A 25,672-nucleotide genomic window follows, 5' to 3' on the forward strand; every position below is an offset into this window, starting at 1 on the left:
ACCTCTCAAACTCCAGCAGTACAAATTCAATACCACACATGACAAGTTGCTTTTTAATTGCTCAATTGTTACATCACCAACTCCAATCCAAGTCTGGGTGGGGAATTACTGGGTCTGAGAAGATAGATATGTTATTACTTGAATGTAAAGGCCTCAGCTGAGCACATCATGAGGGCAGATATTTCACAATTATGCGAGGGACAAGTTTGCTGTACACTCCAGAGCTTTTAAGAGGATGAGGCATTTTACAAAACACAGCATATAATTTTTCCATAATAATGTGTTTTAAATAATATATAAATAGATTTAACATTTACAAAAATGTTATAATAATATGAGATAACACATATCACTAGCAGCTACACGAATTCCCTCAGTGCAAACATCTTCAATATACGGTCAGTGCTAGACCTGGGTTCAAATACATGTCATTTAAATACTTATTTTCTGTGTATTTGAGTATTTTCAAATAACGTGGCCGGAATCAACTACTTCTACTGGAATTATTTTTCAAATGATTCCATATAAATAGCCTTCTGCTTGAAAGTATTTTCAAATACCTCAGTTAAATGAATGGGAGTGTATTTGAGTATTTTCAAATACTTTCCAAGTGTATTTCCAAATAAATTTTAATATTCAACTACTTGTCTTAAATTTGTTTTTCCAAAAAATGAAATACTTACTTCCACATGTCTTTAAAAGTAATTGAAATACCCTAAATAGTGTTAGAACCCAGATCTGGAAGTGCAAATACACTTAACAATATTCCAGCCATTGGATTCACAGTAAATCTTACTCCATAAAGGAGTGCATCCTCATTCATACCAATACATATACAGTACTGAATATATATAAATTACTATGCAGTTTTGATTTTGCATACATAAATGCATGACAGACAGAGCCCTTTGCATGGATTAACAGAGATCCAACAATGTATTTCTTCATTTTGGTGTTCATATATAGAAACACGAACTTACACAGTCATTTAAACAGAAAGGTGTATGTGTGCATTTGGGAGGAAGGAAGAGTTTGCTCCAACGTTTTCAAAATAAAAACAGGGTATAAAACTACAGGCACTGAGTAATAAAACCTAACCTGTGACCTAGGACCCTCAAACCCAGCTCTGCTGCATCTCCCAGGCTCTCTCACTGACCCAGTCCTTGGTGTGGCTCAGAGCAGTGCGCTCCTGCCCCAGCACCTTACACAGCCTGGCCATCTTGGGCTTGTTCCTGTCCAGGTAGACCTGGGTGTCAGCCTGCAGCTGCTCCATGGCCCTGATGCTGCTCTCATCCAGGGATACCTCGGCACTCAGCATGGGGTTGAACCTGAAGTAGACGTCTGGGGCCAGCAAGTCGTCCAGGAGGGTGTGGACCCCCTCTGTGTCGGTGGCACTGCAAATCAGGTGGTTGATCTTGGCACGCAGGCTGGTGGAGGTGCCCGGGCTCCGCTTAGCATTGTCATAGCGACCGGTGCCGAGCGACAGGACACACTGGTAAGGCTGGTTGGGCCACAGGAGACGGCTCTCGTGGACGGCGAGGGCACAAGGGTTGTTTAGAATGAGGCCACCATCCTACAAAGGGACAGACATTTTGATTCAGGATTTGTTGGTACACAATGCAATGCATTTCATTGTACATGGGGCATCTCACTCTGAATTAAAAAACATTACAGTTTTGCACATATCTTTCCTATCAAGGGTCCTGAATTCCACACCCCTCTCAAACAACAGAAAGCGTACGGGCATTAGCTTGCTTTTATAGATGATTTCACCTCTATTAAACCACAGTCTCAGTCAACATAGGCTATCAGAAACAGGGAGAAGAAGCCAATAAAGTCTTACCTGATGGATGTCACTGTGTAAGGGGAATTCCTGGAAGTATCCCGGGGCGGCGGACGACGCTCTCACCGCCTGCCACATCTGGTACCCAGACCCCCCTGCGTAGCGGCTGAGACGGCCTGGGCTGTGGTTGTAGTTCCTGAAGATAAAGGCCTTGGGACTGGTCCCCCAGTTCACCACGGCGCTCACGGCTGACACCTGAACAACCATTTACAAAAACACCATGGTCAATTTTCACCATATAAATGTAAGAATGGGTAACACATAAAAGGGCAGAGTGAATAGTGACATTACCTTGGGGCTCAACTCATCCCTGGCTGTTTTAATCAGAACTTGGTCGCCCATCTTCTCTCTGTAGAAGGTCCAATGAAATACAAACAGTACACAGATGAGAGCAGAACCATGGTTTGACATTTTAAGAATTCAGGAATTCTTCATTATGATTCAAGCATGGTTGACTGAACAGTCAAAACTGCCACACCTCAGTATCATCTCCCAGGTCTCGGTGCTGTAGTAGGAGTGACTCCAGCCCATCTTCATTGTGCCCACCAAGGGGTTCTGACGGAACACATCCGAGCCAAAACGACGGTACATATCTGCACACTCCTCTAGAGAGAAACGGGCCAGGCCAAGCATGAAGGCCAACACTGCCCCTGCCACACAAAAGAAGGACAAACAGACAGGAAAAGACAAATCAGTTGCATGACAATGGTTAAATGATTCAAGCTCAGGTGTTGTTTGGGAGTCCTAGATGTGTAGGTGAGTCAGGGTTTTTCTTACCTGTGCTCACTCCACAGATGTAGTCAAACAGCTGGTGAACCTGCTTGCCTGTTTCCGCTTCCAGCTGCTTGAGGACCTGCAGTGGCACCACCCCTCTGCAAAGAGACAGGGGAGAAAACAGAAAAGTGATTCAAGAGAAAAATGTTTTAACTACCATTTAATAAAAAGTGCTTGTATGCCTTTATAACAGTTACAGTTGACTGTAATACTTCAGTAGTTTAACCATGGGGAGAAGGATCAGTACCTTGTTCCACCACCATCGATTGAGAGCACTCGGATTCCACGACCTTTGACTGGATCCACATAGCCAATCAGAGCCAAGGTTTCCCTAATGACACACTGAAGTTCCTGGTCTTCTCTATGGCTGCGCCGTTGTCTTAAGAGCTGAACAGCAGCTTTCTCCTGGAATGAAAGACATATTATTTAATTGGAGATGATTGAAGTAGTACATGACTAATGAAAAAAATCCCAACATAGGCATCATCATCTATAATCTTCTTGAATTATGGTTCTCTGGGTATTGAGGGGGGTGGGGGGACATGGATTGTCTCTGCAACTTCACTATGTTATTATCAGTAGCATTTCATTATTAGTATTCAAGTTATTATTAGGTCTAAATATTAGTCTAGTATACAATGTCAGATTGGAGAGGAATTCTGAGAAAAATAATCCAGATTACGATTTTGACGCACTAAGACATTCACACCAAGTCTGATGTGTTTTTCCATCCGCTTTTCCGAACAATTCGTATTACGTCACCAGTGCTGGTGCGGTCATTCTCTGTGGCAAAATGTTGTTCAAAGTGGCTAGAGAGGACACAGTAATGAGCGAAAAATCATATACTACTGGAAAAATAATATGCTACTGAAAATATTAAGATATAGGCTACGCATCCTATACAGTTTGATGATTCATGAAAGGAGCTTGGCTACGTTTCATTCAGTTGCACCACATTTCATAAGAAAGGAAACGCAAAACTGGCACCTGTTGTTATTCTTCGCACAAATGTCACCACTGCAACAAGACAGTTAATTTTCTGATTAAAGAGATGAAGGACTATTTTAGGAACATTTCTGAATGGACATAAAGAATTTGTGAACTCATACACGCACACCAACCCACCGACCTAAAAGAATCCATCAATCAACGGACAGCATCTCACTCAGACACATAAGCAAATAACAATTGTCCTTTCCCAAAAACGTATTAAAAAAAGGATTAAAAAGGAGTTCTGTAGAATTTAAAAAAAATTGTCTACATTATAGGATGATACTTAATCAATGTAGTCTATATTATAAATTGACGAGGAAAGTTTTAAGGGGGAGATAGAGGCATCTGTGATATAGGATATGAAGATGAAATTGACAACCATTAGAAAATAGAAGAACATGCAGGCAACCTCTCCATAGCTGGCCCTAATGCTTAATGAGCAGCCTGTCCATAGCCTAAAGATCAGCCTGTCCATAGCCTAATTATCAGCCCGTCCATAGCCTAAAGATCAGCCTGTCCATAGCCTAAAGATCAGCCTGTCCATAGCCTAAAGATCAGCCTGTCCATAGCCTAAAGATCAGCCTGTCCATAGCCTAAAGATCAGCCTGTCCATAGCCTAATTATCAGCCTGTCCATAGCCTAAAGATCAGCCTGTCCATAGCCTAAAGATCAGCCTGTCCATAGCCTAAAGATCAGCCTGTCCATAGCCTAAAGATCAGCCTGTCCATAGCCTAATGATCAGCCTGTGTAACGGGTGACGCTCTCCTCATCCTCAGATGAGGTGAGGAGAGAAGGATCTTCAGACCAAAACGCAGGCTCAGGGAAATAAGCCATCTTTATTAAACACGATGGCAAAACACGAAACGAAACAAACACTTTCCAAACTACAAAATAACAAAACGACGTTGACGAGACCTGAACATAAACTTACATACCTGTACGTAAGTTTATGTTTAGTTAACAGACGACATCGAAACGAAAACAACAAACGCTACAGTCCCATGTGGTACGAACAGACATACGGACACAGGAGACAATCACCCACAAACAAACAGTGAGAATGCCCTACCTAAATATGACTCTTAATTAGAGGCAAACGCAAACCACCTGCCTCTAATCAAGAGCCATACCAGGCAAACCGAAACCAACATAGAAACAGATAACATAGAATGCCCACCCAACCTCACGTCCTGACCAACTAACACACAAAAACTAACATAAATAGGTCAGGAACGTGACAGTACCCCCCCCACAAGGTGCGAACTCCGGACGCACCAGCACAAAGTCTAGGGGAGGGTCTGGGTGGGCATCTAACCACGGTGGTGGCTCAGGCTCCGGGCGCGGTTCCCACCCCACCATAATCCATCCTAGCCCCCTCCCTTCAAGAATGTCCACCCTCTTACTTCCCCCACAAAATCCTCCTAATAACATATCTAATAATGACAATACCGGGACAGAGAGATAAACCAAGACAGAGGGATAGATAAGACTATAGAGGTAGATAAAGATAGAGAGGGAGATCAGGATAGAGGGGCAACTCCGGACTGAAAGGCAGCTCCGGACAGAGAGACAGCTCTGGACTGATGGGCAGTTCTGGGTATCTAGCCTTTTCAGGCTGAAGGGCAGCTCATGGCTGACTGACGACTCTCGATGCTCATGGCTGGCTGACGGCTCTCGACGCTCATGGCAGGCTGACGGCTCTCGATGCTCATGGCTGGCTGACGGCTCTCGACGCTCATGGCAGGCTGACGGCTCTCGACGCTCATGGCAGGCTGACGGCTCTCGACGCTCATGGCAGGCTGGCGGCTCTCGACGCTCATGGCAGGCTGACGGCTCTCGACGCTCATGGCAGGCTGACGGCTCTCGACGCTCATGGCGCTCTGACGGCTCTGGCTGCTCATGGCTCGCTGGCGGCTCTGGCTGCTCATGGCTCGCTGGCGGCTCTGGCAGATCCTGTCTGGTTGGCGGCTCTGGCAGATCCTGTCTGGTTGGCGGCTCTGGCAGATCCTGTCTGGTTGGCGGCTCTGGCAGATCCTGTCTGGTTGGCGGCTCTGGCAGATCCTGTCTGGTTGGCGGCTCTGGCAGATCCTGTCTGGTTGGCGGCTCTGGCAGATCCTGTCTGGTTGGCGGCTCTGGCAGATCCTGTCTGGTTGGCGGCTCTGGCAGATCCTGTCTGGTTGGCGGCTCTGGCAGATCCTGTCTGGTTGGCGGCTCTGGCAGATCCTGTCTGGTTGGCGGCTCTGGCAGATCCTGTCTGGTTGGCGGCTCTGGCAGATCCTGTCTGGTTGGCGGCTCTGGCAGATCCTGTCTGGTTGGCGGCTCTGGCAGATCCTGTCTGGTTGGCGGCTCTGGCAGATCCTGTCTGGTTGGCGGCTCTGGCAGATCCTGTCTGGCTGGCGGCTCTGGCAGATCCTGTCTGGTTGGCGGCTCTGGCAGATCCTGTCTGGTTGGCGGCTCTAGCGGCTCCTGTCTGGCTGACGGCTCTAGCGGCTCCTGTCTGGCAGACGGGCGGCTTTGCAGGCTCATGGCAGACGGGCGGCTTTGCAGGCTCATGGCAGACGGGCGGCTTTGCAGGCTCCTGGCAGACGGATGGCTCAGACGGCGCTGGGGAGACGGATGGCTCAGATGGCGCTGGGGAGACGGATGGCTCAGATGGCGCTGGGGAGACGGATGGCTCAGATGGCGCTGGGGAGACGGATGGCTCAGATGGCGCTGGGGAGACGGATGGCTCTGGCCGGATATGGCGCACTGTAGACCTGGTGCGTGGTGCCGGAATTGGAGGCACCGTGCTAATGACAAGCACCTTCCTACTAGTGCGGGGAGCAGGGACAGGGCACACTATATTCTCAAAGCCTACTCTATCCCTGATGCGTGGTACCGGCACTGGTGACACCGGGCTGAGGACAAGCACATCAGGATTAGTAGGGGGAGAAGATACAGTGGGTTCAGGGCTCTGGAGACGCACTGGTAGCTTAGTGCGTGGGGCCGGAACTGGAGGCACCGGGCTAGATACAAGCACTACAGGGAGAGTGCGTGGAGGAGGAACAGGGCTCAGGATACGCACTGGTAGCCTAGTGCGTAGTGTATACACTGTAGGTACTAGGCTGGGGCGGGGAGGTGGTGCCGGAAATACCGGACCGTGGAGGCGTACTGGCACTCTTGAGCATTGAGCTTGCCCAACCTTACCTGGTTGAATACTCCCGGTTGCCCGACCAGTGCGGGGAGGTGGAATAACCCGCACCGGGCTATGTAGGCGAACCGGGGAAACCATGCGTAAGGCAGGTGCCAAGTATGCCGGCCCGAGGAGACGCACTGGAGACCAGACGCGTTGAGCCGGCCTCATGACACCTGGCTCAATACTCAATCTAGCCCTACCAGTGCGGGGAGGTGGAATAACCCGCACTGGGCTATGCACTCGTACAGGAGACACCGTGCGCTCTACTGCGTAACACGGCGCCTGCCCGTACTCCCGCTCTCCACGGTAAGCCTGGGAAGTGGGCGCAGGTCTCCTACCTGCCCTTGGCCCACTATCTCCTAGCCCCCCCCCAAGAAATTTTTGGGAATTACTCACGGGCTTTTTTGGCTTCCGTGCCAGACGCGTTCCCTCATAGCTCCGGTTCCTCTCCCCGGTAGCCTCTGCTCTCCTCAGTGCCTCCACCTGTTCCCACGGCTTTTCGGGCTTCCAGCCACGTCTCCTTGCTGCCTCCTCAAACCACCGCTCCTGGGCTTTAGCTGCCTCCCTCTCTTCCTGTGAACGGCGATTTTCTTCTGCCTTAGCCCAGGGACCTTCTCCATTCATTATCTGTTCCCATGTCCAGAAATCCTTTCTCTCCTGTCCCTTACTCCGTTTCGTTTTCCTTTGCCGCTTGGTCTTAGCTTGTTGGTGGGTGATTCTGTAACGGGTGACGCTCTCCTCATCCTCAGATGAGGTGAGGAGAGAAGGATCTTCAGACCAAAACGCAGGCTCAGGGAAATAAGCCATCTTTATTAAACACGATGATGGCAAAACACGAAACGAAACAAACACTTTCCAAACTACAAAATAACAAAACGACGTTGACGAGACCTGAACATAAACTTACATAACTAAACATAAACTTACGTACAGGTAACAGACGACATCGAAACGAAAACGAAACAAACAAACGCTACAGTCCCATGTGGTACGAACAGACATACGGACACAGGAGACAATCACCCACAAACAAACAGTGAGAATGCCCTACCTAAATATGACTCTTAATTAGAGGCAAACGCAAACCACCTGCCTCTAATCAAGAGCCATACCAGGCAAACCGAAACCAACATAGAAACAGATAACATAGAATGCCCACCCAACCTCACGTCCTGACCAACTAACACACAAAAACTAACATAAATAGGTCAGGAACGTGACAGCCTGTCCATAGCCTAAAGATCAGCCTGTCCATAGCCTAATTATCAGCCTGTCCATAGCCTAATTATCAGCCCGTCCATAGCCTAAAGATCAGCCTGTCCATAGCCTAAAGATCAGCCTGTCCATAGCCTAATTATCAGCCTGTCCATAGCCTAATTATCAGCCCGTCCATAGCCTAAAGATCAGCCTGTCCACAGCCTAATGATCAGCCTGTCCATAGCCTAAAGATCAGCCTGTCCATAGCCTAATGATCAGCCTGTCCATAGCCTAAAGATCAGTCTGTCCATAGCCTAATGATCAGCCTGTCCATAGCCTAAAGATCAGTCTGTCCATAGCCTAATGATCAGCCTGTCCATAGCCTAATGATGAGCCTGTCCATAGCCTAATGATGAGCCTGTCCACAGCCTAATGATGAGCCTGTCCACAGTCTAATGATGAGCCTGTCCACAGCCTAATGATGAGCCTGTCCACAGTCTAATGATGAGCCTGTCCATAGCCTAAAGATCAGTCTGTCCATAGCCTAATGATGAGCCTGTCCACAGTCTAATGATGAGCCTGTCCATAGCCTAATGATGAGCCTGTCCACAGCCTAATGATCAGCCTGTCCACAGTCTAATGATGAATAGTCAGACACATCCAACAGGTTTTAAAAGAAAACCGATTTATTTATTTACTAGCAAGCAATGAAAACGTGAATTGTATAAAAGAGCATCAAACGACAGTTGGAAAGAGGAGGAGATGTAGACAAAGTTAGCAAAACTATTGCTTATAATCATTTCTAAACACTCCCGCTATTAGATAACTTTGATTTCATATAGATAAACTTTAATAAAAATGAATCAAAAATTAATGTAGACTTATTTAAATGGGTTTACTGGTTATTTTATTTTTTCTTCATCCATAACTGTAAGTTACATGGTTATCAATTACCGTCACAACCCTATGCAAACTCTTAAAGTACCTGGTCTTGTAAAGACATTCACTGAGGTACAAACCTGCCAGACCACTGCTTTGCATCCTGGGTGTCGGATGAGGTGTGTGTTGAGCTCATCGACAACTTCGGTGATGGCCTCAGGAGAGAAGGCCTGTTGTAGACTGAACACCAAAGCACGGGTCATCTCCTCTGCTTGTCTCCTGCCCATCACCTGAGGAAGGAATGATCACATTGAGAGCTAAAGGAGGATATGATCCCTGTTAGTTTTAAATTCAATCAGGTAAAATGTGGTAATATCAATATTTCAGTATCTGGTTCATCTAAAAGCAGAAGCAAGCACACAGATAATTTGCATTTCCTGGTTGTGTTGAAGGTGACTCACCATTCTTCTAAGTGTGGCCTCACTGAGCATAGAGGCAGGCTGGGCCTGGTTGCTCTGAGCCCAGGAGCCCCCCAGATACCCCCCCAGGAGGCTGGGGATGGCACTACTGGGATTGAGAAGGCACTCCATGAAGGATACAGCAGGCTGTGGTTTCGGGACCCTTACGGATCCATACTCCATCTCCCATTCTCCCCTGCGTTCCTCGATGGGACCTCTTTCTAATTCCTCCTCCTCCACGGCATCATAGCTGCCTTTGAAATAGCTGTTGACGTAATTAGCCATGTATGCATAGTTCTCACCGAAACTGGTTGTGATGTTACTGATGTGGAAAAGGGATTTGGGACGGATGGGTGGATCTTCCTGCTTTAGCCCTGTGGGTGATTGTTCATGTCTGTAAGTAGAAGATTTAGAACACTGCTGTTGATACGTCCTGCTGTTTGGCATGTGGTCCGCAACCAGATGTTCTGTTTGAGGTGGTGGTAGTTCAGTTTCGTCTGTAACCGTTTTGGCTCCAAAGTATCTGTTGACGTGCTGGGCAAAGTGAAGGTAGCCCTCTGCCTCTCCCTCCCAGTTGTTGGAGATATCAGCACTTTCAATGGCTGGTTTCTGAATGGCTGTGGTCTGAGCTACAGCTGCACTAGTCTTTAAATGAGCCGCTTCAGTTTCCTTTACACTTTCAATGTAACTGATTTTTATTGTTTTCCTCCTCCTCATCCTCCTGGTCGACACTCTGCTTGAAGCCAGATCCTCCAGAGTTTCTTCCAGAGTTGAACCTAGGACGTCTTGTGCCAAACCTTTGGTGAACACTGACTTTAGGTGTTCATGTGATGAGTTTATGTGATGAGCAACATAACTGTAACTTTCTCCAAACCTGGTGGCAATGGAACTGATGTGAAATAACTGCAGTCCACCATATCGCAGGGGGGCGGAGCTTGTCTCTGTCTGGCTGTCTGACGTCTCAAGATCGTTTTCATTTTCCAAAGGCTGCTGTGTTGTTGTCTCACTGTCCTCCGATGCTCTTCTCTCCCTGGCTACCCTGTTACTTTGACTACGCCTCTGTGGCCTGCTGCCCAGATTCTCCTGAGTTGTGACGACAAACCCCACATTCCCAGCAACAGAGGACAGCTGGGTCACATCCTTTCTCTTGAAGTAAATATTGATGTGTCTGGAGAGGCGATTAAACGAATCACCCAGACAAAGCATGCTCAACTGAAAGGGTGTCTGGCTGTCCTCCTGAAGGCTGTCCTCCTGAAGGACCCCGATGGGGGCCTCAGCCTTCAACACATCCCTACTAGAGGTTGAGTAGACACGGGCCGCCTGGGAGTATATCATCCCTCTGGTACCACCCCCAAGGAGGTACTCAGCGGTCAAGCTCATGTGCTTGAACCTCAAGCTCTTAGGGGCTCCTTTCCTGGCAAAGCTGGGAGGCAGGGGAGAGGAAGGCAAGGAGCAGCTACGGAAGTCCAAGGCTAGGGGTGTCTTGGCCAGGTGAGGGAAGGTTCTAAGGATGGTTATGAGGTACCTGAGCTTGCAGAACAGTCTTAACGTCCTCCCTCCCAGGTGACTCACACACAGGTTTATGTTGCGGAACCGACCCATCTTTAGCTTGGATGTAGCCGGCTGGAGACAAAGACAACCAACGGTGGGCTAGGAGCTGGGCCTGTATTGGCTTAGGCTTAGATATCAGAATCATTTGGTCCCTGTAAATCACAAGAGGGAGAGGTAAGTAGGTGCTCCCACCAAAACTGGGATAACTCTAGTTTTAACTATGCTTTCTGGAAAGAAACTATTTTCCCAGGGGAACAAAAAGTTACTTTTGAGGTGACTACAACTATTTGAATAACAGATCCCAAAAAAGTACTACTTCTGTAAACTATTTGAATACAGATCTCAGAAAGCAACAATTTTTTTAAAATGATTTGAATACAGATCTCAGAGAGTAGCTACTTCTGTAAACTATTTGAATACAGATTTCAGAGAGTAGCTACTTCTGTAAACTATTTGAATACAGATCTCAGAGAGTAGCTACTTCTGTAAACTATTTGAATACAGATCTCAGAGAGTAGCTACTTCTGTAAACTATTTGAATACAGATCTCAGAGAGTAGCTACTTCTGTAAACTATTTGAATACAGATCTCAGAGAGTAGCTACTTCTGTAAACTATTTGAATACAGATCTCAGAGAGTAGCTACTTCTGTAAACTATTTGAATACAGATCTCAGAAAGCAACTACTTTTTAAAATGATTTGAATACAGATCTCAGGAAGTGATTGCTTTTCTGAAACTATTGGGTTGTCTGCCTTCAACTAATGGCAGGGCTGTATGTGGAACTGCATGTTGAAGATTGAAATATAATGAATAGAGGACACAATATTCTATACTATTCCAATCTGACAGATATATTTGAAGAGTTTCGTTACACAAATCTATACTTCAGTATTTTTTGTGTGTGTAAAATATTACTGTTCTCAGATTCTTAATTTATAGATTTTAGATATATTAAAATGAGTTTTGTTGCAAAACGTTATATATCCACTGTTTGGCTGAAATGGAATGTTCGTACCATGTACATTTGACTTTGATATGTGATTGTCTCACCTAACTATTTTAAGAGCATCTGCTAAATGACTAAAATGTCAATGTAAATATTTTACATACAGATCTCACATTACTGCAGTGATTCATTTTTGTATTTAAAAAATATTGATGTCAAAAATGTATTATTTGTACAGTTCATTATTTAAAAAAATAGGTATTTGTCACATTTGACTGTGTAAAACCTCCTAGCAGTACTACATATTTCTCTGAGAGTGAGGCAGATGGCGTTTTGCAACCATCAAGTGATAGATTTCAAACAAATTCATGTCTGTCATTGAACAAATCCATTCTATCTCTTTCAGTTCTTTAAACAATAAAATAAATAAAAGCTAAATCACCAAAATTTCAGATTTTTTTTTTTTTGATCTACACAATACATTTCTATCTGAACATTTTGTAAATGTCCATTCTCCCGAATGTATTTTGTACAGATAACTGTTCTTGTTTCAAACACCATATTTAAAGGGATAGTTTACTCAGCATACAAACTAACATGATTTTCAACCTACCTTGTATTTGATTCAAGAAAAGCAGTTTTGGGATATTGAGTTTCCTTTCGACACTTAATAGCCATATTGTTACAGTTAGCATTCTCTACAAGACATAACATTCAAAAGTTATTGTGCCTGTAATAAAACTGTAATTATTTTTTGGAGCAACAGTTTATTAGCATTTTGTTACATAATATTTTGGTAATAGCATTTGAATTGCCTAGCAATGAGCTGAGAGTTTGACTGTTCCTTATTCCATGTATGTAATAACTCCATTATTATGCAATTATAAAGACATTTCCAAAGTCCTATGAAACAGGAAAGTTCCAAAGTTACTATACATGTTCAACATCACTTGAATGATCTACCTTTAATAAAAGGGATGTCTGTCTTTCTTTATCTGATACAGTATAGTAGTAGTAGTAGTAGAGTAGTAGTACATAGATTAAAACAATTCCTTCAGAAAAAATATTTTGGAACATCACTTGAATGCTATTACACCAAGTATGGCTGATGTCAAGTGTTACTGTATTATCTTATGTCTCACTCATTATGAAAATATATTTACATCATGTATTTAATTCTAGACTATACACTATATTAAGATTAATACCTAAGAGCCCTCCAAACCATGTTCTTATGATCATATTTTTACACTAATTCAACTGTTGTAGTTTTTGGTTCTTCATCAAATATTTGTCAGCCTTCAAATAAATATTTGTTGTTTTTAAATAACTTCCATATGTTCAAATACCTTCAAATATTATTTGTTTTTCTGCAACCTGTATTTGAATATCAAAAGAAAATAGTTGCCTTTTAGTTGAAACTATAGAAACTATATTTGACAACCTAAACTACAAAATATAACTATTTTCTGCCCAGCAGGTCTGTTTCCCACAAACAATCAGGAGTGGCTGGCTGACTATTCTAAACAGATCAAAATCCATCTCAATCTGAGCTGGAAACAATGCCAAATGTCTGTGTTGAGGTGGAGCCTTTACTTGTAAACAAGCTAAAGAACACAACGTTTGGAAGACAACTATCTACCATTCAAATAATTAGGTCAACATAGTCTTACCTTATATGACAACAGAGGCATGAGGTCAAAAAACATTCTGTCCTGCAACCATGTGCCCTCATCAGTATGGCATATCAATGTCCCTACAATACGGTAGCTGGCAAGGAGAGGTATATCTTAACCTGCCACAATAACAACTAGTGGGGAGGGGGGTTATTTTGATACACTGTGTGTGTGTGTGGTCCTGGTCACATTTTATAAACACCTCTGACAAAATAGACATGCTGTCCCACTCTTCCTTCGTAACTGTAACATGACACCAATATCAATCTAGAAAGAGAGGGAATACTGGGACATGTATTAATAAAACACTTCCTACTGAGTCAACCCAGGAAAGAACTTAGCGGAGGTATCCCTTTAACATGACAGAAATCTGAGAAGCAGAGAGCATAGTTTTTACCTCATTGCTACCTCATTGCGCCCTCATTTCTATGGTAAAACAGAAAACAAGCTATGACTGTGTCTCTATATGTAGCCGTGTCCCTCCTAAATGCAACGTAGTTGTGGTGCATAAAAAAGGAGCACAATTTAATTGAAAATAGCAATTTGCTATAGTATATTGAACATCAAGAAATACTGTCAACTTGCACCAAGGAAGGTCAAATGCACAGATTTGTCCAGTCAGGTACTGCATGGTTAGACAATGTTCACTATAACCTTGAGACAACATACAGTAGATTCTGATAAATATGAGGCAGGTAAAGATTAAACATTTACCTGGGGCAACTCTTCTCCTGTTATCCTCCGCTTGCTTCCTTTAATGTTTTGCTCTCTATCCTGAAACAGTTTCTTATTAGATGTCCTGCAGGGCAACTCTTCAAAAGAACCAACACTGTTTCTGTTTTGATGCTTAATCTCATCCTACCTTCCTGTAGGGTCTGTATACTATTGGCTGGTCTGAGCAGAGGGTTGGGCATAGCAGCCCTCTGACTGACCAATCCTCTTTAAGACCGCAGATCCCTCTGCTTAAGGTCACCTGCTGTTACCACTGACTGACTACAGGCTGTGAAGTACATGGAGTAGATGTCTAAATAAAGAGAAGGGGCGATAGGGATTTCAGAGTGAGTTGAAAGTCACAACTTCCATTCTAGCCAGTACATATTTTAGACAGATGTGGGTGTCAAGTGATGTTTTGTTACGCCTCTCAGAACTAACATAATATTGACAGTATGCAGAGCTTCTCAGACTGAAAAACGTACAGTGTATAGTTCCTATTTCACTAGCATTGTTAAAATTTACATTCCAAATATTTGCTATGTACAGTGCATTCAGAAAGTATTCAGACCCTTGCTATGAGACTCAAAACTGAGCTCAGATGCATCTTGTATCCATTGATCAGCCTTGAGATATTTCTACAACTTGATTGGAATCCACCTGTGGCAGATTTAATTGATTGGAAATTATTAGGAAAGGCACACACACCTGGCTATATGAGGTTCCAAAGTTGACAGTGCATGTCAGAGCAAAAACCAAGCCATGAGGTCGAAGGAATTGTCGTTAGAGCTCCGAGACAGGATTGTGTGAAGTCATAAATCTGGGGAACCACCAGGACCTGGCCGCCCGGCCAAACTGAGCAATCGTGGAGAAGGGCCTTTGTCAGGGAGGTGACCAAGAACCCAATGGTCACTCTGAAAGAGTTCCAGAGTTCCTCTGTGGAGATGGTTGTCCTTCTGGAAGGTTCTCCCATCTCTGCAGCACTCCACCAATCAGGCCTTTATGGTAGAGTGGCCAGACGGAAGCCACTCCTCAGTAAAAGGCAAATGACAGCCCAAAGGACTCTCAGGCCATGAGTAAAGATGATCTGGTCTGATGAAACCAAGATTGAACTCTTTGGCCTGAATGTCAAGCGTCACATCTGGCAGAAAACCAGGCACCGCTCATCACCTGGCCAATAGTGATGAAGCATGGTGGTGGCAGCATCAGGCTGTGGGGATATTTTTCAGTGGCAGGGACTGTGAGATCAGGAGTGTCTTTGGGACAAGTCTCTGAATGTCCTTGAGTGGCCCAGCCAGAGCCCGGACTTGAACCCGATCTAACATCTCTGGAGAGACCTGAAAATAGCTGTGCAGCGACGCTCCCCATCCAACCTGACAGAGCTTGAGAGGATCTGCAGAGAGGAATGGAACAAACTCCCCAAATACAGGTGTGCCAAGCGTGTAGTGTTACGCCCAATAAGACTTGAGGCTGTAATCGCAGCCAAAGGTGCTTCAACAAAGTACTGAATAAAGGGTCTGAATACTTGTGTAAATGTGATATTTCATTTTTTTTTTTTTTTTTTTTTTACTTCTATAAACCTGTCTTTGCTTAGTCATTTGGGGATATTGTGTGTAGATTGATGAGGGAAAAACCAATTTAATCAATTTTAGAATAACGTAACAAAATAAGGAAAAAGTCAAGGGGTCTGAATACTTTCCGAATGCACTGTAAATTTGCATTAGCCTGATCTGTAAAGCAATATAGGTCAACAAGTGCATAGGCAAGAGCCCAACTCATATATATCCCAATATATATATCTACAACCAACCTAAAATAACCTTGTCACATACTGGGTCCATGTTTAGTAAACAACATAGAACATCACTAAGTATCTCAAAGTTTGTCAGGCACATGATGCACAGAGACTCCTTGAGCACTCTGAAAATCAGAAAGATATTGTTGAGGCATCAAAGTTAACTTTATCTTGAGTTATTTTCTCAGGACGATCCTCAACATCATTTTGGGAGGATTTTCAACAATATTTACTTTTGAATGACCATTAGGTAGTGAATGACTAAGAAATATACAAACTAACATACAATATTATACCATCTCTGTAACTGTATTATTCATCCTTTGTGTCAAACAACCTAATGAAAAAACATGCCAACTTGAAAATGGTTGATGATCATAGCAAATTATTTATTCATGGCTGATTTGCAAACAATACATTTAAATGTACTGGGACCTATTCAATAGCCTTGTCTCAGATAAGGATGCCATCTAGTGATAGCTTTAAGTAGTTATGCCTGAAGATTTCAGATGGAAAGAATGTCTGTATGGCAAAAAGAGATGAGGCTAGAAGGGCATTTATATAGTGTACATTTCCTGCATGTGTTCCAGCAAAAGGAGTGCAAGCTCTATTACTAAGTTTCAGTCAGTGGTGGAACTCAGTGCCCAAGTGCACCTGATATAAAGAGGAAATAGAGTTTATATTGACTGTAATGAGGTGCTGTCTCCTCTGTTTACGGGTTAGTTTTTATAATTTTAGTTTTTAACCTCCATGTCAAGGTTCTTTCTTCACACAGCGTCCTGTAGTACAGTCTTCCCGTCCGGTCCATTTCAGGCGGTTTTTAGCAAAGATTGCATAGGCTTTGTCCATGACGGGTCTAACGAGAGGCCATGACATGAAGCGGCCCAGCCAGCCTAAACCAACAGCACTGTACATGACTGTAAAGGCTGGAACTCCACGGTGAACCTGGGGGGAGGTGAGAGGAGAGGAAGTGGCAGATTTAGTGAAAGAAGAGATACATACTGTGGGTGTTACTAACTAAACTGAACAAAAATATGAACGCAACATATAAAGAGTTGGTCCCATGTTTCATGAGCAGAAATAAAAGATCCCAGACATTTTCCATATGCACAAAAAGCTTGTTGCTCTCAAATTTTGTGCACAAATTTGTTTACATCCCTATTAGTAAGCATTTCTCCTTTGCCAACCTAACAGGTGGGGAATATCAAGCTGATTAAACAGCATGATCATTACACAAGTGCTCCTTGTGCTGGGGACAATAAAAGGCCACTAATGTGCAGTTTTGTCACACAACACAATATCACAGATGTCTCAAGTTGAGGGAGCATGCAATTGGCATGCTGCCTGCAGGATTGTCCACCAGAGCTATTGCCACAGAATTGAATGTTAATTTCTCTACCACAGGTATTCCAAAACCGTCAAGAGTACCCAAAATTATAATATGATTCACATTTTAAAATTTATATATTTTTTAAATTACATTTTCAAACAGTCCATTTATATTTTCCAACGGGGCTATACATTTCAGTGAGTTTTTTCCCCCCCTCGCCTGAGTAGCCTCGTTTCACTGCCAAAAATAAAATTAAACCATCTAGTGTTCAGCGAAATAACAACACAATGTCAAATACAGGTAGCCTAGTCAAATAATTAACATCCAATCACATTAACCGCTACTCTCTCGCGGGAAATCCACAAACGGTCCGTATGTAGCCAAACGTAGCTGCTGCTCATGTTGGTATCTGTACTGGTGGGGCAAAAGCCATGACAGGGAGACATAGTGGAGTGGTAATGCGCGTGCAAGCAGTTGCTCCCGACGCCACTTGGTACACTGCAGCATCCACCGAGAGGCTTTTGCTGCCAAGGAATGCCTGACAGCTTGAAAGACATCTTGGAAGCTACAGTGAAAATGGTTAACTTTGTTAAAGCAAGGCCCCTGAACTCTCGTGTATTTTCTGCATTACGCAATGATATGGGCAGCGACCATCTAACGCTTTTACCACATACAGAAGTGCGCTGGTTATCAAGGGGCAAAGTATTGACACATTTTTTTTAATTGAGAGAAGAGCTTAAAGTTCTCTTTACTGACCATAATTTTCACTTGACTGACCGCATGACGACGAGAGACTGGCCTATCTGGGTGATGTTTTTTCTCTTCTGAATGATCTGAATCTAGAATTACAGGGATTTTCCGGAAATATATTCAAAGTGCGGGACGAAATTGAGGCTATGATTAAGAAGTTGGAGCTTTTCTCTCTCTGTATTAACAAGGACAATACACAGGTCTTTCCATCATAGTATGATTTTTTGTGCGCAAATGAACTCAAGCTTACTGACCATGTCAAATGTGATATAGCGAAGCACCTAAGTCAGTTGGGTGTGCAATTACGCAGGTACTTTCCCGAAACGGATAACACAAACAACTGGATTTGTTATCCCTTTTCATGCCCTGCCTCCAATCCACTTACCGATATCTGACCAAGAGAGCCTCATCGAAATTGCCACAAGCGGTTCTGTGAATAATTCAATTCAATTGAAGCCACTGCCAGATTTCTGGATAGGGCTGCGCTATCCTGCCTCGGCAAATCGAGCTGTTAAGACAGTTATGCCCTTTGCAACCACGTACCTATGTGAGAGTGGATTCTCGGCCCTCACTAGCATGAAAACGAAATACAGGCACAGACTGTGTGTGGAAAAATATGTGACTGAGACTCTCTCCAATACAACCCAACATTGCAGAGTTATGTGCATCCTTTCAAGCACACCCTTCTCATTAACCTGTGGTGAGTTATTCACAATTTTCAATTAACAAATAAGGTTTTATATGTAAGATGGTTAAATAAAGAGCAAAATTATTTATTATTATGATATTTTTATTTGTGCCCTGGTCTGTGCCCTGGTTTATAAGAGCTCTTTGTCACTTCCCACGAGCCGGGTTGTGACAAAAACTCACACTCATCCTTATGTTTAATAAATATATCGTATAGTGTGGGTGTGGTAGGCTTACAATAATGGCAAAAAACAACATTTGAGAGTGTGCTGACTGGTGCTAGAGGAGGTACGCAGCTGGAGGTTGAATGTTTGAAGGGGTACGGGCCTATAAAAAGTTTGGGAACCACTGCTTTACCATAAGCCGCCTCCAACATCGTTTTAGAGAATTTGGCGGAACGTCCAACCGGCCTCACAACCACAGACCTCCACATCCGGTTTCTTCACCTGTCTGATCGTCTGAGACCAGCCACCCAGACAGCTGATGAAACTTTGGGTTTGCACAACTAGGGCTGTGGCGGTCATGAAATTTTGTCAGCCGGTGATTGTCAAGCAAATAACTGCTGGTCTCATGGCAATTGACAGTTAATTAACAAACACATTTAGCATCTCCTGGCTTCCACACACAGCCTACAAGCCACTGATGCAGACCTTTGGAACATCTACATTTTAAAAAGTCTAATAAATAAATTGAAATTAGCCTACACCATCACAATAAATCCATTATTTATTTTAGACAGGTCTAAAATGTAGTCTATTTCAGATGAACAGAATAGCATACTCTAAGTTGTCCTCAAGTTAGACCCTGATCTGGCTATGCCATATGGCTGTGGGCTAACTAGTTCATTTAGCAGACAAGATTTGCTTTATTTAAAATATATATACATATATATAGTATGAAGAACACAATTGAACATAGCTGAATAAAATAGAAAGACTTTCTCCAAACGATTTGAGGGACTGCGGACATGCGGCTATTCTGTGTTGAGCGGTTAACAAAGAAACAGGTCCTCCTATATGCTTAATTTATTAGTAGAGTTATTTATGCAACTTTAATTGTAATACAAATGTTGGGCTATATGTTTTGATATTTAATACATTCTAAGGCTGCATGATATGACTAATGATGATTTGAAAAAAGCTGCATGAAAAGCATGAGCTCTGCTTAGTTTTTTTTTGCGCAGGTTGCACACACTTAATCAGTCTCTCATTCACAATTAAACAAGCACTTTAATTTCTTGGCGGCATCCCCTTTGTGTGACCGTAATGCACCCTAAAATAATCCATGCCTTTGCGGTCAGTGTCCGTTGTGCCCTTGGGCTGAAAATCCCCCATAGTATCCCCCATAATACAAAAGTTGGCCTATTGTAGAAGAAATACACCACATGGAGCGTATGACCTTTGCTTTAAGAACTCAACAGGAGAGAGGTCAGGAATACTGGGAAAAATGGGTTTTGTACTTGGAAAAGGTCTAATTCAAAGATGCCAATGTAACTAATATGATGATGAAGGTATGACGTGCACTGTAACTGCCAGATCTTTTTTGTTATTTTATTTTACTTTATTTGTACTTTCTTTGTGTTCCTACAATAAAAACAAAGTATAAAAAATTAAATAAAAATTTGGCCTATTCCATTCTGAGCAAGAAATAAATATTCCAAGCATAGTCTGGGACAGTTGTGGGATGAGATAAAAAAAAAAATAATACAACCACTAGAATCAAAAAACTCTTTAAAAGCAATGAGCAATGATCAGGCTCTATCACATCCGGCCGTGATTGGGAGTCCCATAGGGCGGCATATTTTTTAAATAAGTAATACAAATGTGTACAAATTATATTTTAAAAGTTATGCAACGTTTAGCTAAAATGTTGATAGCCTAATGGTTTATTTCTTCACATTATAAATCACAGCAATCCGCACACGGCAGTAGGTTATAAAAGCAAATGTTCCTAAATGCAATCAATTAGCAAGAAAACAATCTCAAGTGACCTCAAATGCGATTATGTACGTAATGATTTTATTATAAAGGTGCATTTTTTTATGGTGAAAATGATCTTCCCCAAACTTGCAACTCAAGCCAGTTATGCATGCCAGCTAGGCGCTACACCTGTTGCAAAGCGGATTAATGTGCTTCATTTTTAGAAGTTATTTAGCCACTTTAGTTGTGATACAAACCTTATCAAAACATATAGGCCTATAGGCTAAGCTACATAAGGTGTGTGACTATGCTTTGAAAAAGTCACACACAAGCTGGTTATCATTCACAAATGATAGGCTAATATTGTCACCCATCAGACTATTTTTGATTTAATCTTGTCTTCACATATACAAAACAATATAAGTGTGAAATTTGTTTGGATTTAAAATGGACCACTATCATGCACCTGTCTCCAAACAAGGGCAGGGGGAGATCATGTTATCTATGCACTTAAATAGCAAATGGAGGACGCTTTTCTAATTTTCATGCCAGCCAGATAGGCTATACTCCTGTTATAAAGAGAATCAATGTGCTTAATATTAGGAAAGTTAAGAAATAAATACAGTAGGCCTAGCCTATAGAAAGCTGATGGGATCATCCTATTTTAATAGAGACCATCAAAACGCTGTTTTCTCACGCAATTGCATAGCCTATAGAAATGTTGCGCAACATGAACTCATTAGCTCTCATGAAGTGTTTGATTAGATTTTCGATTACATTTGCATTGATGTCAGAGTGATTAGAGGGACAATAGAGTGCTGAGTACCAGGCAGTTAGCAAGTTTGGTATGCTACTAATGCCCTTCAGCAGCATCAGAGCTTGGAGAAGCCTAATAACGGTGACTAAACAGTCACGTGGAATTTGACTGCCCTCATGACCGCCGGTAATACAGTCACTGTAACACGGTCACTGTAACAGCCCTATGCTCAACCAAATAATTTCTGAACAAACTGTCAGAAACCGTCTCAGGGAAGCTCATATGCGCACTCGTCATCCTCACCAGGATTTTGACCTGACTGCAGTTTGGCGTCGTAACAGACTTCAGTGGACAAATGATCACCTTCGATGACCACTGGCACTCTGGAGAAAAGTCCTCTTCATGGATGAATCCCAGTTTCCTGTATCCGGCAGATGGCGTCGTGTGGCCGAGCGGTTTGCTAATGTCAACATTGTGAACAGAGTGCCCCATGGTGGTGGTGGGGTTCTGATATGGGCAGGTATAAGCTAAGTACAACGAGCACAATCACATTTTATTGATGGCAATTTGAATGCAGTGAGCTTCCGTGACAAGATCCTGAGGCCCATTGTCGTGCCATTCATCCACTGCCATCACCTCATGTTTCAGCATGATAATGCACGACTCCGTGTCGCAAGGATCTGTACACAATTCCTGGAAGCAGAAAATGTCCCAGTTCTTCCATGGCCTGCATACTCACCAGACATGTCACCCATTGAGCATGTTTGAGATGCTCTGGATCGACGTGTTTGACAGTGTGTTCCAGTTCCCGCCAATATCCAGCAACTTTGCACAGCTATTGAAGAGGAGTGGAACAACATTCCACAGGCCACAATCAACAGCCTGATCCACTCTATGTGAAGGAGATGTGTTGTGCTGCATGAGACAAATGGTGGTCACACCAGATACTGCCTGGTTTTCTGATCCACGTCCCTACCTTTTTTTGTTGTTGAGGTATCTTTCATTTATATTTTTGTTCAGCAAACAAAAGACTGACAACATAGCCATTCTTGCCATGCATATTTGAAGTGTCGTTCCAACTCAAGCGGTTTACCTTGTTATTCTCATCAATCACGTGCATCTCGTCCATGGCCATCTCATAGCTGATTCCCCCATACTTCTCTTCATTGAAGCATTGCAGGGAGATGTCCACAAAGTCGACTTTCCCTGGTCGGTTTCTCTGCAGATACTGCAGGAATTGGATCTCTTTAACACATATGGGGCATTCTCCATCATATAGCACCTGTGATTGAGTGGAACGGAGGAAAAACAGTTTCTGTATTTCATTGACAGTTGATCTCCAGCTACCTATTAGCTCAAAATGTTTCTAAAGTCTTGTTGTCTGTCTTATTGTAGCATATGCATTGAATATTTTGTCGACATTAATCTTGTTTTGGAGCCCAGGATATGCAACATGAGTTATCTTACCCTGACAGCAGCAGGGTCCGTTGAATAGGTCCGATGGCTGCAGAGAGGTCGTGTCAAACCAATCACAGACCTTGAACTCACACTACTGGATATTCTAGCCAACAATGTCCTCACAGTAGACAGCATTCTGTGGCAGCCACCGCACTAACAGAAGCAACAGTCTGGACCCCGGAATATAAAATCAGGAAATATAAAGTATTAATGATAGCTGTGATTATTGCTTGTGCTTAATTAAATTAAAACCATACTTTTCAACTTCTGTTTCCAAACATAGTGAGTTTGTAGAACAAATACATTGACCAAAACCTATCCCTAAATGTACAAAAACAAATATTTGGAATTACCGGATTACTGGCTAGGTGAAAAAAATTATATATGAGTGGTTTAGCTAGCTAACGTTATTTGCTTTTGCTAGATAGATACCGTAGCTAGCTACAGTATGTCACTTAACAAACTGTAGAGATTTAATTAGACTGGCTACCAGGTTAGCTAGTCATTCTAGCAAAGTCAATAGACAATAAACCTTAACTACACAAAGTATGCGATCAGGTCTTACCAAACAGCAGAGGATGGTCCAATTCAGGCAAGCTGTGATTCTCAATAACACTGGCAGACACTAAAATCCAAACGTTACACAACTGCAATGTAGCTAGTTCAAAATGATAGCATTGTTGATAGTTTAGCTAATGGTACTTAGTTTCAGCATTGCTATAGGGAAGCTAACGTTTTTCATGGCAGGTAAGAGTAGGCTCATGTAATTGTTTCTTAGCTAATTAAGATAAAATAACAACGAAGGAAGTATATTTGGACAGCTGCTGGCTAACGACTAGCTAACAACAACATTTTAGCATGTTTGATAACAAACGTGGTCGCAGGTCATTCTGGGATCTGTAGTCCCGATGTTGGCCAATGACGTGACTTGAGGGAACGCCAATTGTCTACTATAGTCATTGGCCTCACCTCAGCTAACGGAATGTCTTATACCCGAGCAATCTACACAGAAAACGGTGACACCAAATAGTAACTATGCTCTTCCTCTCTGGTGATACACCCCCTGAAACGTCTGCCGGCTAGTTGTGTTATTCAACAAACCTGCTTTTTTCGCCATCGAGCCAATCTGCTGGTAGCAACAGTCGTAATGGGATATTGAAAGGGAACATTTCTGACATTATGGGGAAATTATCTAACTAAATGTGTGACAGTTCACTTGACACAAGACTGAAATCAAACATTACACAATTGATAAAATGTGCATTTTACATTTACTGTAACTTTCACAGCATTTGTCAATAACCAAGTCTACGTTGTACAATCAGTAACATAATAAGAATATTAATTGACATTTTGGGATAGGTGCAACATAAGAAAAACGATAACAAGGGTTTGAGTGAGAGGTCTGTTGTCTCCAAGTGGCCATACACATCTCAAAACTGTGCACAGTTCCTAAGTAATTTCCATGCACTTTTCTGACAAGGAAAAAGCCTTCAACAATCAGTGTTTTTTTTATAGCTCACCTAGCTTTGCGGTTGAGGAACTGAAGCAAGCACACTAGTTTTTTGTTTGGAACACAGCCCTGCATCCCCACTATCACACAATAAGCATTGTTGTTGTTTATACAACGGGTGGGTCTAATCCTGAATGCTGACTGGTTAAAACTGCATTCAAGTCGGTGTCTATTCCACAAGTACCACTGGCTAAATCTATGACATTAAAATGCCTATTTACACTGTTCCATCTGACTTCGCAATCCACTGTCTCATTAGCCCAGCCACACAATTTAATAACTTGATCTCCACTATAAAAAGCATCTAGACATTATCTCACATTTCTTTTAGACCAACATTTAGTTTTCAACAGCGGAGATTTATATAAACCTTGATGTCTGTCTCGCCGACATTTGCAACATTGTTTCAATATTCAGATCTCCAGCTGTCCCATAGTAATGAACGTGTCGGGAGTCGGGGTGAGACAGACAGACAGGCAGGCAGCGTTTCTCAGCCAGTCAAAATGGATATATACAAAGAAATAACGAAACAAAGTGCAGCTAGTTTGCGGTCTTTCCAGCTTCATTTTGAAGGGATTGTGTTAGCTGTGTTGTTGGCTAGCTCCTCAAAACAACAGTGTCCTGACGAGTGAGCACATTTTCTATGCCAGGCGAAGTCGCTCATCATTAGCTCATTGTTATGGATGTATCTAAATAAATGTCACTAGAAAACAGCTTTAAACAAATGCAAATGCAGATACTTTGCTGTTATTCTGGCGTGGTTATTCTAGCAAGCAAGGGATAAGAACATTGCCAGCCAGTATGTCAATGGAACATTTAGAACGAAGGACTGGGTCGCGTCCATAGATACAGAACAAAAAGACTTAGCAACTGGGTCGCGTCTCTGGCAACCAAACCGATAGAACAAACAACCAGATGGCTTGAGTAGCAACCCTAGACTTGTGGAAGGATGAAATAGTATGAATAAATTCATCAACATAACGTTAATGAAAATATTTCAATCATTATTTGAATATGTTGGTAACTTTTTGTATAAAAGTAATAATTTCCCCGAAGCCGGTGTTTGCAGGATATATTGACATGGTTTGCAACACCCATTCCAATATATCCTCGAAACACCGGCTTCTCTGGCATTATCACTTAATTAAGTAATCCAAAAACGTTCCATTATAAATCACAATCTGGGTCAGGTGGTATCATTTGAAAGCTTATACTGTTGCCAACATGGCTATCTAAATGATAAAATATGATCTTACACT

The 25,672-nt window shown here is 42.8% G+C and overlaps 1 protein-coding gene across 1 annotated transcript; it reads right to left on the minus strand.

The window, feature by feature from the left end:
* Positions 1 to 37: 37 nt before the first annotated feature.
* On the minus strand, positions 38 to 23,974 carry LOC129860801 (calcium-independent phospholipase A2-gamma-like). The gene is made up of 12 exons (XM_055931572.1): positions 23,466 to 23,974; positions 22,910 to 23,070; positions 22,536 to 22,724; positions 14,208 to 16,944; positions 9,323 to 11,022; positions 9,002 to 9,151; positions 2,865 to 3,022; positions 2,621 to 2,715; positions 2,322 to 2,493; positions 2,135 to 2,192; positions 1,844 to 2,038; positions 38 to 1,573 (listed from the first exon to the last, which is right to left on the minus strand). Exons 5-12 carry the CDS (start codon positions 10,919 to 10,921, stop codon positions 1,115 to 1,117), a joined length of 2,886 nt encoding a protein of 961 aa, XP_055787547.1. The 5' UTR covers positions 10,922 to 11,022; positions 14,208 to 16,944; positions 22,536 to 22,724; positions 22,910 to 23,070; positions 23,466 to 23,974; the 3' UTR covers positions 38 to 1,114.
* Positions 23,975 to 25,672: the final 1,698 nt, after the last annotated feature.

Source organism: Salvelinus fontinalis, chromosome 8 (assembly GCF_029448725.1).
Source record: "Salvelinus fontinalis isolate EN_2023a chromosome 8, ASM2944872v1, whole genome shotgun sequence".
Taxonomy (NCBI): domain Eukaryota; kingdom Metazoa; phylum Chordata; class Actinopteri; order Salmoniformes; family Salmonidae; genus Salvelinus; species Salvelinus fontinalis.